Consider the following 18,824-nt stretch of genomic DNA (forward strand, 5'->3'; position numbering starts at 1 on the left):
AGAATATATAAAGAACTCAAGAAATTAGACATCAAAATACCCAACAGTACAATTAAAAAATGGGCTATAGAGCTAAACAGAGAATTCTCAACAGGAGAAGCTCAAATGGCTGAAAGACATTTAAGGAATTGTTCAACATCCTTAATCATCAGGGAAATGCAAATCAAAATGACTCTGAGACACCACCTTACACCTGTCAGAATGGCTAAGATCAAAAAACACTGAAGACAGCTCATGTTGGAGAGGATGTAGAGCAAGGGGAACACTCCTACACTGTTGGTGGGAATTCAAACTTGTACAGCCACCTTAAAAATCAGTATGGCGCTTTCTTAGAAAATTGGGCATCAATCTCCCTCAAAACCCAGCTATACTACTCTTGGGCATATACCCAAGGAATGTTCAATCATGCCACAAAGACACATGCTCAATTATATTCATAGCAGCATTATTTGTAATAGCCAGAACCTGGAAACAACCTAGATGCCCTTCAACTGAAGAATAGATAAATAAAATGGTGGTATATATATACAATGGAGTACTACTCAGTGGAGAAAAACAATGACATCATGAAGTTTGCAGGCAAATGGATGGAACTAGAAAATATCATCCTGAGTGAGGTAACCCAGATGCAGAAAGACAAACATGGTATGTACTCACTCTTAAGTGGATACTAGATGTAAAGCAAAGGATAACCAGACTGCAACTCACAACTCCAGGGAGGCTACCTAGAAAAGAGGACCCTAAGAAAGACACAGGGATCACCCAGTGACAGAGAAATGGATGAGATCTACATGAGCAAACTGGGGGTGGGGTTGGGGGGTAATGGAGGGCAAGGGTCGGGGGAAAGCGAGCTTAGGGGAGTGGGAGATCCCAGCTGGATCAGGAACAGAGTAGGAGAACAAGGAAAGAGACACCATGATAAATGAAGACCCCATGGAAATAGGAAGAAGCAGAGTGCTAGAGAGGTCCCCAGGAATCCACAAAGATACCTCCACTATAGACTACTGGCAATGGTCGAGAGAGTGCCTGAGCTGACCTACTCTGGTGATCGGATGGCAGAACACCCTAACTGTCATGATAGAACTGTCATCCAGTGATTGGTGGAAGCAAATGCAGAGATCCATGGCCAAACCCCAGGTGGAGCTCCAGGAGTCCAACTGGCGAGAGAGAGAGGAGGGATTATATGAGCAAGAGATATCGAGACCATGATTGGAAAAAGCACAGGGACAAATAGCCAAACTAGCAGAAACACATGAACTGTGAACCAATAGCTGAGGAGCCACCATGGAACTGGACCAGGCCCTCAGGATAAGTGAGACAGTTGATGAGCCTGAACTGTTTAGGAGGCCCCCAGGCAGTGGGACCAGGACCTGTCCTTGGTGCATGGGCTGGCTTTTTGGAACCTAGGGCCTATGCTGATACACTTTGCACAGCCTTGGTGCAGGGAGGAGGGGACTGGACCTGCCTCAACTGAATCTACCAGGCTGAGCTGACTCCCCAGGGGAGACCTTGCCTTGGAGGAGGTGGGAATAGGGGGTGGGTTGAGGGGGAAGGCTGGGGAGGGGTGGGAGGAGGGAGGACAGGGGAATCCATGGCTGATATGTAAAATTAAATTAATTATAAAATAAAAATATTTATTAAAAAAACTTGGGGTGTTCTGAGTAAGAGGCTAAGGGAGGCTAAAGAGAACAGGCTGTGACAAACTTTGTGGGAAGGTGATGTAGACTTGACCTGTAAGAGCACCCCTCAGTGGGCCAGAGGGTGGGTGAGAGGAAGCAGGTGAAGATTGTGGGTCAAATTTGGTCAAGATCATTTTGCATTTGATTCCTCACTGTTTACTTCAAGGCTGTATCGACACTGGTCATTCCCTAACCGGCCGTGTGTGACTTGGGCAGATCACTCTCTTGGATTTTACTTACATCCAATGTATCCTGAGTCTGAGTCATGAAGTCTTTAGCTCAGCTAGCTCCCTGAATGAAATGGGGTAAATGAAGCGTGTTTAATTTGCTCCCCAAGTTAGCTGTCTATGGGCTAGGTCACCAAACAGGGTTCTTTTCACTGGATTGTTCCTAACAGTGCTAGCCTTCTTGCTACACCACTGTTTCCTTGCCCTCGGTGGATGACTTTGACTACTTCAGCAAGCCCCACGGATTATTGAGACGTAGCTTGTCTGGTATTAACTGAGAATCATCAATTAAGTTGGATTATTCCCTTCAGGCTTATTTGCAGGATGAAGAGAGGGGCTAGAGCACATTTGAGAAAAAACTGAGATGTCCCTTACTTTACTTGGGTATTCGCTTATGAGTACTTTGCCATGTTTTACGGTCCCTTCAAAGGACACAGAAGCGATGCGCACATCTGGGCGTATTGACTTCAGATAATGCTTCACATTGAGGCTCTGAGATAACATTTGCTCTGGGAAGCATTTCTCGGTGCTTGTTGGTAGTTTCCTGGGTCTGAGTTGGCTACATGCTCTGATCTGTTTTTTTCTCTGAGACACACAGCTTGGAACTTGACCACTAACGTCTCTTTTGTTTGCTCTACCAGGCAGCCCTAAACTTGGAAAGAAGACTAGCTTCCTTCTCAGTCCGAAATGGAGATAAAACAATTAACCCCAGTGAGTAAGTGCTTCAGCACGTGCACGTACAGCATCTGATGTTTCTTCCGCCCGAATGAATGGCCTTTTTCTCACACCCAGCACCCTCTGTGGTGTTCTGCCTCCATTGGTGATGAGGCTGAAGTGTGAATGAGTTTTGGTGACTCTTGAACATTCTGATCCTAATGTCTGGGCTTGTTTAGTTTGTTCTGGTTGCTTATAAGGATCAGCAAAAACTTTAAAATGAGGAATTATGACTCAGACAGTTGGTGGTGAAGTCTCCAGGCATTTACACTGTAGTCCATGGCCTCTTGGTAGGAATCTTGTTTTCTTATTTGGGGGGGGGGTGTCTATGATTGAAGCTGGAAACTTTTCTGTGCATTGTGTTTGAGGCCTCCTTGCCTCTTGGGTCTTGTTAGTTTTTTTCCTTTTACATCTCTGACTTCTCTCCACAGTATTTCTGTAGGACATTGGCTGCTGCTGATTATATACATATACATATATATATATATATATATATATATATATGTGTGTGTGTGTGTGTGTGTGTGTGTGTGTGTGTGTGTGGTGTGTGTGTGTGCATGTATATACATATATATATGTATATGAGCAAAACCTAAAGTTTCTGAAAAAATAATGGGAAATTCAAGAAGAGCTTTCAGACGTATTGTTACACTACTCAATAGGAATGGGATGTGCTGGGGTAAGTTTCTAGAAAATAGTCTGGAGTTCAGCTTTGAGGGTGCTGTTGCTTGTGTGTTGGGGTGTGGGGTTGGGGGTGGGGTAGTTCTGGAGCCTTTCTCACAATGGTCCTGTGTGGATGTCACCCAGGCCTGGGGACATATTGTCCTTTCACTAGACCTATCTAGGAAGAACTCTACAAATGTTTTTGCAGCTCTTTTGCACAGATGGAGCTTCACAGTAGCTCCATTTTTATAAAAATGTGTTAAAAATAGGGATGTAGGAGCATGAACCCTACAAACCAAAATAATTGCTTTTGGGACAGGAGAAGACAACAGTTCCCATAAACACTGCATAAAATGTTGTACTGTTATTTTCTAGTAACCTCAATGCAGCAGAGAACGATGGTGTGAATGTGTATGCACACACATGCATGTGTGTTAAGGTGGACATATGCACATGAGAATAATTGCAGGGTTGTATGAGGATTAAATGCAGAATCTGTGAAGCTTAGTCTATACTTACAATGCATAACCAAAATTCCATAATGTGGTTGCCTCATACTGTGCACATATGCTGGCAGGAAGTCAGCCTGGAGTCTTGATCTGTCGTGAGACAGTCCCTCTTGCTCTTTTTCCAAGAGGTATTTGTGGCGTTCTTGTAGTCTCCTATATAAAGTTGTCAATGAGATGACTGGTTCTTTTATTCAACAGTATTCAGCCAGAATGTGCACACATCTACCATTGCCTTTCCTCTGGGTTCATTTACTCAGTTGGCCTTTCTGAGCATGGGCTCCCAGCTTTCCAGGGAAAGCTGAAAAATGCAATCCCTCCATTTCAGCACTACATTTATAATTGGTTGGGAACTACTCAATTAGTAAACAGGGACTTTTGTTCACCTCTTGCATAAAATATGAAGGGAATGATGAGTTTAACAGAGAGACTCTGACACCAAGATTTAAATAAATAAGCTGTATTATCTGTACAAAAAATATAAATACAGTTTCGTGTTTTAGAGGAGGAAGTGCCTCCTTCCACATTATCCAGCAGCCCCAATAATTTGTGGCACTGCTGAGTCGCAATTCACAGAACAAATATTAAATGTACATTCATCTCATGCAAGGAGCACACTGCTTTCCATTCCAAACCTAAGCTCGCCAACTAGTTTGGGAAGGCACTTCCAACCTCACATTCTGACACGTGGCAGAGCTGGAAGATGCCTGCCTTTTAGGAAATTCAAACACTGACCACCAATTTTTAATAGCTACTGAACTAACCAACTGTATTAGTATTACAGAATTTGTGTTTGTTCCATATATAACTAGTGTCACAAACAAATCCACTTTTATTGTCCCCATCCCACATTATCTTTTATAATATACTCTGTACATAGTGAATAATGGATTAGAGTTAAACACCAGTTTTGTTTCTTTTAAGATTAGAAAGAATACAATTATCACCACAGAGTTTTTAGGAACACAGCTGCAGGAAGTTAATAAAAATCCCCAGAAGAGTTTTTTTTTCTGGATGACAATGTACAATTACTAATATTGCACTTTTTGTACAAGAAATCCTAATAAATATTCACAAAAGATACACATAGAAACACTCTTTTATTTTAAATAAACATTACACTGATTTTTAGTAACACAATTTCTTAGAGCCTATTTTTGTAATGAGGAAGAAGCCCACCCTAACTGTCCACAGCACACCTAGGGAAGACACAGATAATGAACACCATCTTCCAAACCTAACTTCTGGGATGGCTCGGAAATGCAGCCCTGATGTCGGTGGTGGCCCTGGGGCGATAGCATTTGGCGAGTATGTATGGGAGGGGTGGTTCATCTGATGAGTACTGGGCTCTGGCTGCTCAGGGGAGGAAGTAAATATTAGTGTTGAAGCTTTCTCTGCTGAATGAGGATTTGCCAAGGGCTTCCGTTTTAGCCTTATCCATAGCTAATGTGTGTTGCTGAATCGTGTGTGCTGCTTGGCCTGCTGAGTGGGCCATTCACTCAGTCTGGTGGATAGCATTTGTGTCAGGAGGGTGGTTGGAAAGCTTTTGAGGACTGTCTTGTGAGTTTTTAGCTATCCTTTTGCTTTGCTATAGCACTCTATTACCCCCACCTCTACCCCCAGCTTTCTGTGTAAATAGGACACACAGCAGCTCTTCTGTTGTAGAGGAACGGCCCATAGGCCCAATGTGTGATGGCTGGGATAAGTAAAGCACTCTGTCCTATTCTGTTCCCTGGCCAACTCTAGTGGGAAGGGTTGTTACACCTATAGATGTTTGCCAGCCAACAGATTGCTTAATGAGTCCTTTGTGAGCAATGATTCTAGTCCCTGGCCTAACATGGAGCAGCAAAGTCACTGAGGTGGAAAACGTGGAGTACTCAGGCTCAGATGCCCATGGCCCACAGCAGCAGTTAGTTGGGGGATAGCAACCCTTGATTTAAAATACAGAGATGTTGGAGCCAGCCTTACTACACAGCCAGACCCTGACCCCCTTGTTGTGTAACAAAGGTTACTTGATAGGGTAGGGAGCAGAGGCACTTCCAAACCACATGAAGAGCACACCTTCTATCACGCAGCATGGGTACCCTGAGAAGATGCTCAATATCCCTCCCACTTCTGCTGAACCTATAGGAGTGTGCATGTACCAAGGCACAGGCCTGTCAGAGGAGTTTCCTGTGGCTGCTTGAACATCTGTTCTGCCTGCTAGCTCCTCCCACTTCTTCCCTGCCTCTGTCTCTTGTATAACTGTATGCCTTCTGTCTAGTTTGCTTGTCTCCTTTGTAACGTCTGTCCACGGTTGAGTTCTCTTCTTTCTTGGTTCCCCAGAAGAACTGGATTTCTGACCTGGTTTCTGCTCCAGTATGGTGTTCCCCTTGTTCTTACCATCATACCACCCAGGAAACAAAGGAATGACAGTCCTGGTTGGCCTGTGCCTGTACCTGTGTGTTATAAACCCCAGCTCCCTGCTGTCCCTATGCACTATGGCTTTCTCTTCCTGTGTCTCTGAGACTCTGATTGGGAAGGAGCCAGCTCTACAAGGGAGCTGCTGTCTGCCTGGCCTGCTCTGCAACCCCCTTTAGACAGCTCTTTTTCTGTTCTCAACGCTTGTTCCAGCTAACTGAATAAGAAAATATGCCAAGGTCCTTAGGAGCACGGGTGCAGGTGGACATGGGTGTGTGGGGAGGGGCAAATAAATAAATAGAAGGAAGAAAGCGTAAGTCATGTTCAAGGGTGGCTGGATGAGTCCTTGGTGTGGCCAGGGCAGAGTTCATCCCTGTTCCCTGTCTTCAAGCCTTGCCACATGTTCCACAGCAGCGAGATCGGAACTGGCCGAGCTGGCAGAGTTTCAACTGCCTCACCTTCTCGCAGTACCTGGTGGTGTCTCTGCACTCAGCTGGGAAAGCGGGAGGGAGGAGGGGGACAGAAAGGAGATGTGAAACAGAGGCTCATGGATGCAGCTGCTGCTGAGCAGCCTAGCTACTTGGCAAGATGCCTGTGGGGTCTGCCTTGCCCATGGTTCTTCAGCCCCTTTGGACAGCTTTCCCTGTGGCAGAGCTCAGCCCTTTGCCACCTGCCGTTCCCTTCCCCACCAGCCTGCAAGTTGTCTGGTGGATTGATGGGGCCGATCTCAGGGCCACCTTTGCTTCCGATAGCCACTTCTACTTCAGAGTGGCAATTCTCACCCCCTCCTTTTGGGACAACCTCACTTCCTTGCTCGCTGTTTTCCCCATTGGCTTTTGGTATTTTCGTGAGATATGGTTCCCAGAAGGACAGAATCCTGTTCCCTGTGAAAGAGCATACATGCAAGGGCCTGGCTGAAGGTCTCTATCTTCGGGTGCGTGGACCTCACTTTCCCTGTTCGGCTTTCTTTTCTTCACCCAGGCCTCTCGTGCTTCAGCTCATCGGGCCTTCCTGACATTCCAATTCTTAAACACTGGTGCAGCCTGTACCCGGTAAACTTTTTAACTCCTTGTACCACACACTGGCACTTTCTGAATATGACAACCATCTGACAGGAGCATCAGATGTAAACATCACCAGAGTAAAACGATCATACATCTGCCAGTGGGTCAAACGGGATGGGCTATCTGCCACTTTGTGGGGAACCGATTGCTCAGTGAAGATCGTTGAGGGGGAATATTGGACTCTTATATTTTTTTTTCTAATTGTCTAGTCTTTGTAAAGATTTATCATCACCTTTTGTGAGGAATTATCTCCAATTTAGGTTTGGGGCCCTAAGGAGGAGAGACTAGATCCCTATCCGGTTAGAATACAGATACTGGTTTGGGGCTGAGAGGCTCCAGACCCGAGTGGGGAGGGGATAGAAAGACTGTCGGAACCCAGGGGCACGGTCTCCCGTTCCATTCCAGTGGATGCACGTGGGCCGGGAAGGAAGGGGGGTCAGCAGGTCCTTGTTTGGTGTGAAGTAGAACAATGATGGGTACAGGGCTGGCTGAGCAGCAGGCACTCTGCATGCTTCTTCAGTGCTACCAGTGTTCTGTCTTTAGTAGCCTGGTCCTTGTGAACCATTGTTTGTCTTCCCCTGTGGGCACCAGCCAGGTTGACTGCAGATGAGGTGGAGGGCAATTTTATCCAGCCCTTGGCTCTCTCTGAGCTCAGGAGGAAGACAGTGGAAGCCCCTGGGACACATCCTGGCATCTTTTGTGGTCTGAACATGTGTACACACATCCTTGCACACACCCACTTAAAATGTTCAATTCTGGCCCCAGCTCACAATCCTTAGGGAACTTGATCCAATGCCCCGTGTTCAGGCTCAGTCCTGGGGATTGCCCTCTGTACCCGATGACCTGTGGGGAATTTGCAGAATGTTCTTTGGGATTGGAACGTACTGTTTTCACATGGAGTGATGTTACAGCGTTGCCAGTTGGCGGGCCGGGGCCCCCAGGAACACAGGTGCTCGGGCACAGCCTTGTTGGTGCGGGCGTGAACACACTCCACCCGTCGGGACTGGAAACCATAGTTGCCACAGGTCGCTGTGCACAGGGTCCATAGGCTGACCCTCCAGTGTACACTGCAGGCCTCTGACCAGCAGTTTTGGGTGCTCACAGGCCTGCAGGAGGAGGGGGGCAGAGTTAAGATCTATCTCTGTGGGAACTAGATTTGGAAACTACAGACCCAGAGATGCAGGTAAGTTGGGGTCTTGATCTCTGCTTGTTAGTGGATGAATGAGCATAGGCCTTAAGGAGGCCACTATCTGTTGTGGAATATTCCTTTATACTGTGTGTCATTGTGATTGGTTTAATAAAGAGCTGAGGGCCATTAGCTAGGCAGGAAGAGGTTAGGCAGAACTTCTGAGGACAGAGAGCTCTGGGAAGAAGAAGGGCAGAGTCGCCAGACAGAGAGAAAGCTGGATGAGGAGTACACAGTAAAGGTAACTGAGCCACATAAAAGAATGTAGATTTAAAAATATGGGTTAATTGAAGTTACAAGAACTAGTTAGAAATAAGCCTAAGCTAAGGCTGAGCTTTTATAATTAATAAGTCTCCATGTCGTTTTTTGTGAGCTGGCAGCCCAAAGAAAAATCTATTTACATCCATCTGCTCTTCTCTACACTCCTTCCTGATCCAAGAACAAGCTCTACTCAGCATGGAGACTAGCAAAGGTGGAGCTTAGAGTCTGGTCTTGAGCTCAAGAGGTAGAGGTGAGAAGCCATTTTCCTAGGGGTCATCTGCGAGGGGATATACTAGGGGCTAGGAGTAGATAGGCACAAGTTGAGACCCAGGGACAAAAGGCTTCATATTGGCTTAACTTCTAGAGAGAGGCCAGCAAGATGAACCTGTGAATCTCTTGTGGTCTGGTGGCCAAGGTGTAGGTGCCTCTTGCTCACCTAGAGATTGGGGTGGAATCAGACCTCCCTTATGAACAACACTTACGTGCTTCATCCATGAGAGAAGAAAGCTTAACCTGGCTCATTCAACAAACACAGTACTGTGTGCAAGAGGCTAAGGACTTAGGGTAAGATGGAGGAGGGCAGGACAGCTGACCCCTTGTGGAAGATTGGAGTAACAACAACATTCTTCATCATTTTTGTGCTGTTGATATTGGGGCTGGGTAGAGGATGACAAGAGCTTTGTCTTACCTGGGGAGAGCACTGCACTGCTCTGATGGTAAGGTGATGCCATCCCGGGTCTGGCAAAAGACTTGTCTGTGTTGCACGGCAAGGCGAGGGCCTATGCAAGGCCCGTTGCACTGGGAGGGAAGAAGGAGATACATAGCATGTTATCCATGACCAAGGTGGAAGCTGCAATGCTCAGGCTACTCGAGGCAGGAGCGTTGAGTGGGATCTCATTAGACCTGTAGATCTTCTTTCCCTTCTTTGTTGACCAAATAACAGGCACTCACTGGCATGTGCTTTATGCCACAATGGGGTAGTTAACTGTCCTATAGTCTGTGGGCATTTTGCTAGCAAATGACCAGGGGGAAGTGTAGCTTAGATCAGAGAAGACTGGCCTGGATTAACCCATGAAACTATTTTGTCATGTGTTGGAGTGTAGTGATAAGCTCCAGAGATGAAGACCTCTCAATACCATATCTGATAAAATTGACCATTTTAATTACTTAAAAATAACTCTTCTGTAAATTACAGTGCATGCAGGACAATGTGAGTAAAACAAAATATTCTGTGGTGAGATATCCTGAGAAAATGAATATAGCACAGGTGTGACCTGCTGCACGGGGCTACTCCCACCTTAGAAGGGCCCTGCTCTTGGCTTAACATGCTGCTGACAATTTTGGCATCTATTACTGTTTTTGGTTAAGAGACTCTGCAAGTTATGTGCCCCAGCTGTATATGGGCAAAGGAAAAGCGAACAAATAACATGCACCAAATCACTCAGCAGCCTGCTTCCACCCGCTCCTCCTCTCCAGACATAGCTGATGCAGGATAAAAGTTTACTGTTCGTCTGTTTTTGATGCTTAGTAGCTTTGTAATTGCTACAGCACTTGGTGTGCGCCGCTTCCTGCTTCCCACCTTGCAGCTTTGGTGGGCATGTGTGTGCATGGTATGTACATGTCCAGATTTAAGAGGCATTGTCCACTTAGGGTCACCAGTGCTTCTGCCTATTTCTTCTCCAGCCACTGGTAGATGGGGTTTCTATCTGGTTTAAGTCTCAGGAAGTTCTTGGATGGTTATATAGTTTGAACATTAAGCATTCTACTAAATACGTACTTGTACCTCATCTTGGCTTGACTTGTATCCGCTGTCTACTAAAAATATTTAATATATTTTTATTGGATAACTTTTCACTTGGATAAAGTCTTCCCCACTTTTTCTACCTTATTCCTTTAGTGTCAGTTATTTTATATGTTTCTTGTGTGTTTTAGACATGTCCCTTGCTTGGCTAGGGGTTTTAATTGTTTTCTCTCACGAATTTTACCCTACTCAAATGATGTCTTCTCATGAAGACCAGGCTTTGATTTAGTTCAATTTATTAACAACAATCATGTTTAGTGTTGATTGTATGTTAATTATTCTGTTTTATATAATTAGTCTGTCACACATATATGGTCACTTGTTGCTTAATGATGGAGACACATTTGAGTTTTTTTTTTTTTTTGGTTAGTGATGCCACTATTATGCAAATATCATACAGTGCACTTAAACCAAGAAAGCTATGACATCATCAGGTGATACAATATTTTTAAAATTTATTTATTCTTCTTTCATACCAACCAAAGTTTCCCCTCCCTCCATTCCTCCCAGCACCCCCCAAACTCTCATCTCCTCTCTCCCCTAGATCCAGGCCTCCCAGGGATATCAAAGAAACATGACATAACAAGATACAGTAGGACTAGGCACATAACCTCATATGAAGGCTGGATGAGGCAACCTGGAAGAAGAAAAAGGGTCCCAAAATCAGGCAGGAGAGTCAGAGACAACCCCCACTCCTACTGTTAGAAGTCCCATAAGAACACCAAGCCACACAACCATAATACACATACAGAGAACCTAGCTCAGACCTATTCAGGCTCCGGGATTGTTACTTCAGTCTCTGTGAGCCCCTATGAGCCCTGCTTACTGGTCTGTAAGCTCTGTTCCTATGGTCCCTTGACCCCTCTGGCTCCTACAATCCTTCCTCCTCCTCTTGCCAGTGATTCTGTCAGCTTCACTTAATGTTTGACTGTGGATCTCTGCATCTGAAGCCTCTCTGATGATGATTGGAGTAGTCTCCAGTTTTATGAGTATAGCCAAATATTATTAGGACTCATTTCACTGAATTTTTTTTTTTTTTTTGGCCTGTTGTGCTCCATTCTATCCTAGGTCTCTGGGCTATCCAGCCTCTGATTCTTGGCCATCCAGGCAGTGTGAGGCATGGGTCTCAAGTTGGACCAGTCATTGGTTAGCCACTCCCACAAGTTCTGGGCCACCATTATCCCAGCACATCTTGCAGGCAGAACAAATTGTAGGTAAAAGATTTTGTGGCTGGGTTGATGTCCTAGTCCCACCACTGCCTGGTTATAGAAGATGGCCAGTTCAGGCTCCATATCCCCCACGACTAGGAGTCTTCACAAGGTCATCATCAGATTCCAAGGAATCTCCATTGCACTAGGTTTCCACATTGCTCCCCAAGTGCCCCCCCCAATTCCAGTCATCTCTGCCAATACTCTCTTCCCTATACCTCCCACTCCTATCTGATCTCTCCTGTTCCCACATGCCCCCAATCCACCCACAAAATCTATTTCCCCTTCCAAGGGAGATCCATGTATCCCACCTTGAGTCCTTCTTGTTCCTTGGCCTCTTTGGGTCTGTGGATTGTAGCATGATTATCCTTTATTTAACAGCTAATATCCACTTGTGAGTATATACCATGTTTGTCTTTCTGGATTTGGGTTACCTCAATCAGAATGATTTTTTTTTCTAGTTCCATCCATTTGCTTGCAAATTTCATGATGTCATTGTTTTTAACAGCTGAGGAATAATAATACTTCATTATGTAAATATCAGTTCTACAGTTGAGGGACATCTAGGTTGTTTCTAGTTTCTGGCTATTATGAATAAAGCTGCTATGAACACAGTTGAGCAAGTGTCCTTGTGGTAGAATGGAGTGTCTCTTGGGTATATGACCAGGAATGGTATAGCTGGTTCTTGAGGTAGATTGATTCCATTTTTCCAAAGTAGCTATATAAGTTTGCACTCTCATCAGCAATGGAGAAGTGCTCCCCTTGCTCCATATCCTTGCCAGATGAGATGTTATTTGTGTTTTTAATCTTAGCCATTCTGACAGATGTAAATGGAATCTCAGAGTTGTTCTGATTTTGGATTTCCCTGATGGCTAAGGATGTTGAACATTTCTTTAGGTGTTTCTCTGCTTTTTGAGATTCTTCTGTCAAGAATTCTCTGTTTAGGTCTATACCCCATTTTTTAATTGGATTATTTGGTTTGAAGTCTATTTTGTTAGAATGGCTACACTAGCTTGCTTCTTAAGTCCATTTGCTTTGAAAGTCTTTTTCCAATCCTTTTCTCTGAGGTAATGTCTATCTTTGATGTTGAGGTGTGTTTGTTGTATGCAGCAGGAGGACAGATCCTGCTTTTGCATCCATCCTGTTAGTCTGTATCTTTTTATTGGGGAATTGTGTCCATTGATAATTGAGACATTAATGATCTGTGATTGTCAATTCCTGTTATTTTGTTATTGGTAATGTGTGTGTGTTTCCCTTCTTTCAGTTTTGGTGGTGTGAGATTATTTCCCATGGTTTCATAGATTAATCTCCTTGGGTTGGAGTTTTCTTTCTAGAGTCTTCTGTAGGGCTGGATTTGTAGATTGATATTGTTGAATTTGACTTTATCATAGAAAAACTTGTTTTCTCCATCTATGGTGATTGAAAGTTTTGCTGGGTATAGTAGTTTGAGCTACCATCTGTGGTCTCAGAGTCTAAAGGACATCTGTCCAAGCCCTTCTGGATTTTACAGTCTCAATTGAGAAGTCAGGTGTAATTCTAATAGGTCTACCTTTATAATGTTATTTGGCACTTTTCCCTTGCAGATTTTAATATTCTATCTTTGTTCTGTATGGTGTTTTGATTATTAAACGGTGAGGGGACTTTCTTTTCTGGTCCAATCTTTTTGGTGTTCTGTATGCTTCTTGGACCTTTATAGGCATCTCCTTCAGTTGAGGAAAATTTTCTTCTCTAATCTTGTTGAAAATATTTTTTGGCATTTGAACTGAGATTCTTCTCTTCTATTCCTATTATTCTTAAGTTTGGTCTTAGTGTCCCAGATTTTCTGGATGTTTTGTGTCAGGACTTCTGGTGGCTAGTGTGGCCTTTGGTTGAGCAAGGGGTCCTCGCCCAAGTTGGGGTCTGTTCTTCTGGCTGGCATGGCCTGCAACTGAGCAGTGGATAGGTTGGGGGCAGGGGTGATCAGTGGGGCAGGAAGTGGTGGCAGTGATTTGGGTGTTTGGGATCTGAACCAAAAGAGTGGGAGAGTTCCTTGGGGGGGCTGTTGGCTTATGTGTATGTGAGTGTGCTTGTGTATTCACCATGTCCATTCAGGAGGCCAACGAGCTTCCTGGAGCTGAAACTATAGATGTTTGTGAGTCACCATATATAGGTGCTGGGTGCTGGCACAAATGAACACTCCCAACAAGGAACCATCTGTCCAACCCAGGTGATGTAATCTTATGGGATCACTATTGTATGTTATGGTTAGTCATTGGTTGGGGTATCATTGACACATGGCAATGCTGTTTTAGTATACACAGCAGAACTGTTATTCTTGGGGCATGCAGTAATTGTTTTCATTTTTTGTTATTAATTCTTTGTCAATTTCATATATGTCCATAGTAAATTCTTGTCACATTCCTCCCTCCACCTTCTCCTTTGTTTTTTTCTTTTTAAATGTTTGAGGAACTGACATTGTTGTCCACAGTAGCTAAACCATATTTAATTTTCTATGGGTAACACACTTGGAATTCAATTTTTCATCATTACTAAACTTTTTTCTCCTGGTGCAGAGGATCAATTACAGGCCTTGTGTATGCTAGGTGAGTGCTCTACCACTGAGCTTTTGTCCCAGCCAACACCAAACCTTTTATTTTATTCAATAATAATCATCCTAATGAGTATAAAATGGTAATACATTGTGGGATTTCTTTTTTTTCTTTTTTCTTTTTTTTTTTGAGAAAGCATTTTTCTATGTAGCTCAGTTTGGCCTTAAACCTTTGACAAATATTTACCCAATATAATGACTATTCAAACCTTGCCCAAGGAAAGTTTTTTTTTTCTTAAGCCATTATGGATTTGTTCACCTCTGATCAGAGTTATGATTTCAAGTATGTTCTCTTATGCCACAGGCTGCCTTTTCACTCAATAGTATCCTGTTGATGTACAAAACCCTTAGTGTTGAGTGTTTTTGTTGTCTGGTATGGGCTGGATAGATTTTGTGAGTTGATATGTTTGAAATTTAACTCCTAGTTTTATATGTTGATGGTATTTGGAGGAGGGGAGCGGCACTGTGGGTGATAGTTAAGGTTGGGTGAGGTGTTCAGGGTGGTGCCTCCCTGATGAGGTGAGTGGCTTTGTACAACTTGTGCTTGCATGCCATGTGGTACCCAACATGGCAGAAAGGCTTTTACCATATAGGCACCACCCCTTGATAACAAACTTCACAGTTTCCGGGGATGTAAGGAATAATTTTCTTTTTTTGGTGCCTGTCCTGGATCTCATGCTGTAGACCAGGCTGGCCTCTAACTTACAGAGATCCACCTGCCTCCCAAGTGAATAATTTTCTTTATAAATTATCTATATGTGGAATTTTGTTATGGCAACACAAATTAACTAAGTGTCATATCTAAGGAATTATTGCCAAGCCCAATGTCATGAATGGTTCCTCTTGGTTTTCTTCTAAGAATTTTATTTTTAAATAAAATTTATATGGTGTAAGGGACCAGCTTCATTTTTTGGCATTACCCAACATCATATGTTGAAAAACTATTCTTTCCCTACTGAAATGGTCTTGGTACTCTGTCAGCATCACTTGTCATACATGTGAGGGTTTATTGTTGGGCTTTAGAGAAAGCTCTCAAGCAAACATGTATGACATTGCATATTGAACAGGAATGTGTAGATAGCTAATTCCAACAAGTTCACATTTCCCAATTGCCTAGAATTATGCCTGGCCAGTCAGAAAGATCACTCTGCCAATTAGTGCCAGTCCCAGACAAACCAACAATAGGTGCTGATGCTGTTCCTGTTGTCGGGCACCACCTGCACTTAAGTCTGCCGGTATCTCTGGGACACATGGTAGATCCCCAATGTTTTCTGAACATAGATTTTGGGTTTAAACAGTATATATGCAATGACATTATTTCCTATAAGCACTTATACACACCTGATTCTTGTGTGTGTGAACAACAATGTAAAATTGTAGAGGGAGGCTGCAGGCCATTTGGTGAATTATGTGTACAAGTAGGGAGACTGATCTTAATATCCAACAGGCCCTAGGACAGAGGTTCTGACAGGTGCACAGTCTCACCTGGTCCAGGCATGAGAATATAACCATGACAACACTCCTCTTGACTTCCTTTCACCTCTAAAATCTTCTGTTTGTGGTAGTCTCCTTTTAAAATCACAACAAAACATAATCCTTCTCCTCAGTGGATGAAATAAATACGGTACCTCCATTATATCCAAAGGAGGCTCCATCCTGAGGCTTCTGGCCAAATGAGGACTGCTGTTGCTCTGTTGAGCTCATGATGGCTAACATTAGGTTTTAAGTTTAAATTACTGTGCTTAAGAGATCTATAAGACAAAAATGCCTCTAACCTATAAGCCTCACATGCCCAAGGACAAATAGCTTCCCAGAATGCTAGGGGTTATTCTTATAATTGCCTGGTCTTGTACAATTTTAATGAAGCTGTTGTTCATGTAATATAACAAACCATATGTTTTTGCTTCTTTAAACAACCTTGCTTGCCCATGATTGTCCATAGATGGGATGTGTGCTGGTTACATGTAGGCAGGAAGTACACTGATAGCACAGAGGAAGTAAGGGTGTAGCCTTGTGAGTTTTGCCTTTATAAGCTCCGGACTAATGTAATTCAGTGCTATGCCTTGGGAATCCCAAATATGTAGACTTGGCACCAGTATCTGAGTAAAGCCTCATGGTCAGAATGGTGAATCTCTGAAGGACCCCAGACACCTAATAATCTCCCTGGGACTTTTCATGTTAACCTCCAGGCAGAGAACTGAGATTTCAAGGTGGTCCAGCTAGGCTTCACCTTTTCTTGGCACGGACCAATGGTTTTCAGTTTTAAAAACCTGCTTGGCTCCCACTACAGTGAAGTTGACTCTCACCTTTGGGAGCTACAGCCTGGTCATCGTAGTTTTAAAAGTTTCGCCAGTGAATTTTTTGTTCTGTGGAACTGGCCCACAGCAACAGTGCATTCTCCAGGAGGTTCTCCTCTGAAGTTCCCAGAACCATCCCTAGCACAGTTACAGGAAGTTGTCTTGGGGTCACAGAATGAAAGACAGTGGATCAGAAGAGTGTGCTAATTCCTCAGAATACCCTACACTTGTTAGGTTAGGGGATGCAGGATTGACGCTGGGTGGGGATAGTGAGAAGTGGGAACGAGAGAGAAGGATGGCATTCCTCTTCCTACTGTGGCAAGGTTTGTATCTGCAGATTTGCCCTCAAAACCCAAACCCAAAACAACCAAACAGAACCCCTTTGGCTCCTTACCTGGCCCCAGCTGGAGAAAGCCCATTCCACACACAGCTGTTGGTTACAGGCTTGGGTGTCCACAGGCCGTTTGGCCAGTTGGGTGCACATGTCGTTGGACACTGGGGTAGAGATCCCAGAAGCTTTCAACTTCTGACAGGTCACTCGCCGGGTCTGGACACCTCCACCACAGCTCCGGGTACAGGCAGACCAGGAAGTTACCATCCACCTGAGGAGGAGGAGGACATGAGGGCAATTGCAGAGGGTAAGGCCTGGGGGAAATGAACCTTGCTTGTCCCTCTCAACACACACAGATGTTGACCTGAGGGCCATTTCCCCAAGATTTACTCAGAAAAATGTAAAAACGTCCACACAGCGTCACTGGAGCCTGTGAATGCTAACTTGCTTGTACATGAGGGCTCTTTGTTGCTTGTTTGTGAGACAGGGTCTCATTATGTAACACAGCTTGGCTTTGGACTTGTGATGCTCCTGACTTGCATGCTGGAGTTACAGGCATGCACATAGTTAGGATTTGGAGATGAGATTATTTGAGTAGATCCTACATGCCCTTATCAGAGGGAAATGCAAATGGGGAGAGGTGGCAGTATGACCAGGGGACAGAAGCTGCAGTTTTGTGCAGCCACAAACCAGGGACTTTTAGAGGTACTGGAATATGGGAGTGACAAGGAGCAAATTCACCCCTAGAGTCTTTACAAAAGGCACATGGCCCTGTGGATGCCTGATCTTCAAAATGGAGTTTTATGATGCCATTTGGACAGATTTTTCTTGCAGCCCAGGAAATTGATAAAATTGGGACATGGACAAGGAAAGACTCTATTGAGGGTTGGTTGCTTTAAGCTGCCCCACACTAGTGAAACTGTGGCTAGAATACTATTAGTTAGTAACACACTTTAATACGTCAGGGCAGGACATATTCCTAGGGAAGTCAGATCCAAACATGTTACCTCTTGACCTAGGAGATAATCTGTGTTTCACCGAGGTCAAGATTTTTTTCTGGAGCCTTGCTCCATCTTTCAGAAACAGTCAAAGATCATTCTAGATTTCTAGGGTAATTCCTACCATTAGTAAGTCAGTGTAGAAGTCATATATCTTGGAGGCTTACATGTGTAGTATGAATATCCATTCTCAGAATGTGAGGATTCAACTATAATTTAAGTCCCTAGAAGTAAAACTGACCAAGACTATGAGAAATGGGCTTTTCTCATAAAGCCATTCTATAATCTGGGGACATCGTGAAGTCCTTAGTCCATAGTGTATATGTAATCATGCAGGAGTCCTCTTTGGCATGTGTGCACATACAGATCATTCTCACAGAGTAGAACAGTTAAGAGGCATGGTACTTTCTAGCCAGTTTTATAGACTCTAGGAGCACCCCACCAGTTGTGATACCTGGAGTCTGGGAATAGAACTGTGATATAGATGAACAGCTAGCTACCTGGATTAGAGCAGACTTTGGAAGATAGTCATAGCAATGCTTATGTTCATACATCAGAGAATGCTAACGTGGTCCTCAAGCCCGACTGGCATTCTAGTCAAATGGAAGCCTATGGGGCTTCCTTGGCAAGTGGGGCCACATTTGATTTTCAAAAGAAGTGTATGGAGAGAAGGGGAATAGGTTCCTACTTCCATCAGGATCCTCAACTGACTTAGTTTGTGACAATCTCTCTACTCCTTGGCCTGGGGAGGATGACTTTATGTGGCTTTCTAGGCCAAGGAAACACCGTATTTAGGAAGCAGGCACAAGGTGTTTTAAAGCCACTGGAAGCATTGAAACCTAAGACGAGACAGCCATTACTGTTTCAGTTGCTGAAGTAAATTAGGCTGATTGACTCTGACC

At 44.1% G+C, this 18,824-nt stretch overlaps 1 protein-coding gene across 4 annotated transcripts in view; it reads right to left on the bottom strand.

Moving 5' to 3' along the window:
• Nucleotides 1–4,239: 4,239 nt before the first annotated feature.
• The window catches only part of Adamtsl1 (ADAMTS like 1), a 949,615-nt gene continuing 935,030 nt past the window's right edge, over nucleotides 4,240–18,824 (bottom strand). For 2 of the 4 annotated variants that reach the window (XM_052717522.1, XM_052717521.1), the window contains 4 exons: nucleotides 16,988–17,195; nucleotides 9,389–9,498; nucleotides 8,139–8,359; nucleotides 4,240–6,682 (listed from right to left, as the gene is read on the bottom strand). In XM_052717522.1, coding sequence (XP_052573482.1) covers nucleotides 6,576–6,682; nucleotides 8,139–8,359; nucleotides 9,389–9,498; nucleotides 16,988–17,195 — 646 coding nt within the window. In that variant the 3' untranslated portion in view covers nucleotides 4,240–6,575. Of the gene's footprint in view, nucleotides 8,360–9,388; nucleotides 9,499–16,987; nucleotides 17,196–18,824 lie in introns of all 4 variants that reach the window. The other 2 variants (XM_052717520.1, XM_052717523.1) reach the window with 1 other exon arrangement.

Source organism: Peromyscus californicus, unplaced genomic scaffold (genome assembly GCF_007827085.1).
Source record: "Peromyscus californicus insignis strain IS unplaced genomic scaffold, ASM782708v3 Scaffold_5__1_contigs__length_169319896, whole genome shotgun sequence".
Classification (NCBI taxonomy): Eukaryota; Metazoa; Chordata; class Mammalia; order Rodentia; family Cricetidae; genus Peromyscus; species Peromyscus californicus.